The following is a 1,907-nucleotide window of genomic DNA, read 5'->3' on the forward strand; positions in this document are numbered from 1 at the left end:
AAGCTGGCTCGAAAAAGCTGTGGTCAATGAGATTTTGTTTCTCTGATACTGACTTTGACCAGTGAGATATGCGTTTGCCAACAGGATTTAGCTCCTGCTATATTCGAACCATCTTTAATCCCATGAAGGCTAAAGAAAAATGTCTCTGATTTAGCTCTGTGCACTTATGAATAACTCAAATACTACAGTTAAATTTACAACATAGCTCCCTTAGCTGTTTAGAAGACAATTGTTTTCCTTCCTTTCCCCTTAAGTTCTAGTATGTAAAATATCAGAAGAATTTAGATTAAAAAAAAAGGGACATGTTATTTTTAAAGTTGTTCTTGAGAAAATTTCCACATACAAAACCGTGGCATTTCTCCACTGGTTTGAGCATAATTTTCACATGTTGGCATCATCCTCCACAGTGGCTGCCACAACTCTGGTATCACAAAGCAACATATATTTTCTCTTAGCTTATCAAAACACATTTTATTTAACGGCTAAATTTGGCCTGATCCAAGTCTTCTTCCTTCACAACACAGGAAAGCGCAGATGCCACACTGACCGCACACGTGTCCTACCAGAGAAGTGGGGCCTGGAAGCCAGAGCAGTCCTGCTAAGCATACGACTGTTCAGATCTCATCGCTGCACTCACGGCTCAAGCAGACTCTAAGTTCACGCTAAAATGTTCACGCTAAAATGTTCACATTGTTCACTACTGTTCTAGCAGTCCTGTCTAGGTAGCATGAAAAAACAAACAGTTTGGCCCCTCCTGTTACGGCGCAGGAACATTGTGTCAATATACTTTGGCATGTATTAAAAAATCCCTGTAATATACCATAGACAGTGACATTTCCACTTCAGATCTATCCTTTACATGTGAAGCACGAATCTCGAAAGAACCCAGTAAAGCTGTAAGAAAGACTACATTTTGCTGGAGCTCTCAGACACCCACTCCATTCAGTCACACCAGCTGGAGAGGTAAGCGTCAAGATACAGCTTTATTCTTAAAAATGAAGATGGAGGTGAAACTCCCCGGCCTCCTCCACAGCAACCATTTTTTAAAGTGAAACCACAATGATATGTGCTCCTGATTCTTCTTTGTCAGCAGCATTTCTCAGAAACCTTTTTGCAAATCTGGACATCTTAAAATCATATTTAACTTATTTTGCAATTTACAGAATTGTCCCTGCACTTCCCAGTCCAGCTGCCAGGTGTCTAGACATGACATCCATTGGAAGATCTTTTGCTCCTAGAGGTAGAGGAGTCCTTAGCTACCCTCTGTCTAGCGCAAGAGGCACAAATAGCCCCCGAGAGACGCTTAAGCCCCTTCTGAAAGACACTGTTGGAGAGACTGTAAATGACACAGTTGCAGAAACTGTTGCTAATGGCAAGCCAAGTGGTCAAGAAGGATGCAACACGGTTACTATAGACATTGGAGCTCTCCAGCAGGAAATAGATTATGTAGGGCAACCAGAGGATGTAGAAGACACTGGTGATGCGGAAGAGAACCATGGCATAGCGCTTGTCCGGGCAGGGCTGCGCCTCCCCAGCCTCCCCATCCTGAGAGCTGAAGCGCACTCGCCTCTCGTTGATCTCCTTGGTGTGCTGCTGGCAGATGCGGAAGATGTTGAAGTAAGTGAAGCAGACAATGAAGGCGGCTGGGGCATAGAGCATCACCACAATGAAGAGGGTGAAATAGGGATCGGTGTTCCAGGAATTGGCACACCACTGAAACACATCCCCGTGATATCCAGGCTTTCCCCAGCGGAAGGAGGGTAAGAAGACCAGGCAGGAGTACAGCCAGATGATCAGTATGCAGATGCGAAGTCTCCATGGGGTAACGAGCGTGTTGTAGGTCAGCGGCTTTGTGATGGCAATGTATCTGTCAATACTAATGCACGCCAAAGACGCCATGGAGACGC

The 1,907-nt window shown here is 44.7% G+C and overlaps 1 protein-coding gene across 1 annotated transcript in view; it reads right to left on the reverse strand.

Moving 5' to 3' along the window:
* Positions 1 to 834: 834 nt before the first annotated feature.
* GPR21 (G protein-coupled receptor 21) overlaps positions 835 to 1,907 on the reverse strand; it is a 1,712-nt gene continuing 639 nt past the window's right edge. Inside the window, exon 2 of the mRNA XM_010138764.1 lies at positions 835 to 1,907. Within this exon, the coding sequence (XP_010137066.1) occupies positions 1,201 to 1,907 (707 nt within the window). The 3' untranslated portion in view covers positions 835 to 1,200.

This window comes from Buceros rhinoceros, unplaced genomic scaffold (genome assembly GCF_000710305.1).
Source record: "Buceros rhinoceros silvestris isolate BGI_N320 unplaced genomic scaffold, ASM71030v1 scaffold3316, whole genome shotgun sequence".
NCBI lineage: Eukaryota > Metazoa > Chordata > Aves > Bucerotiformes > Bucerotidae > Buceros > Buceros rhinoceros.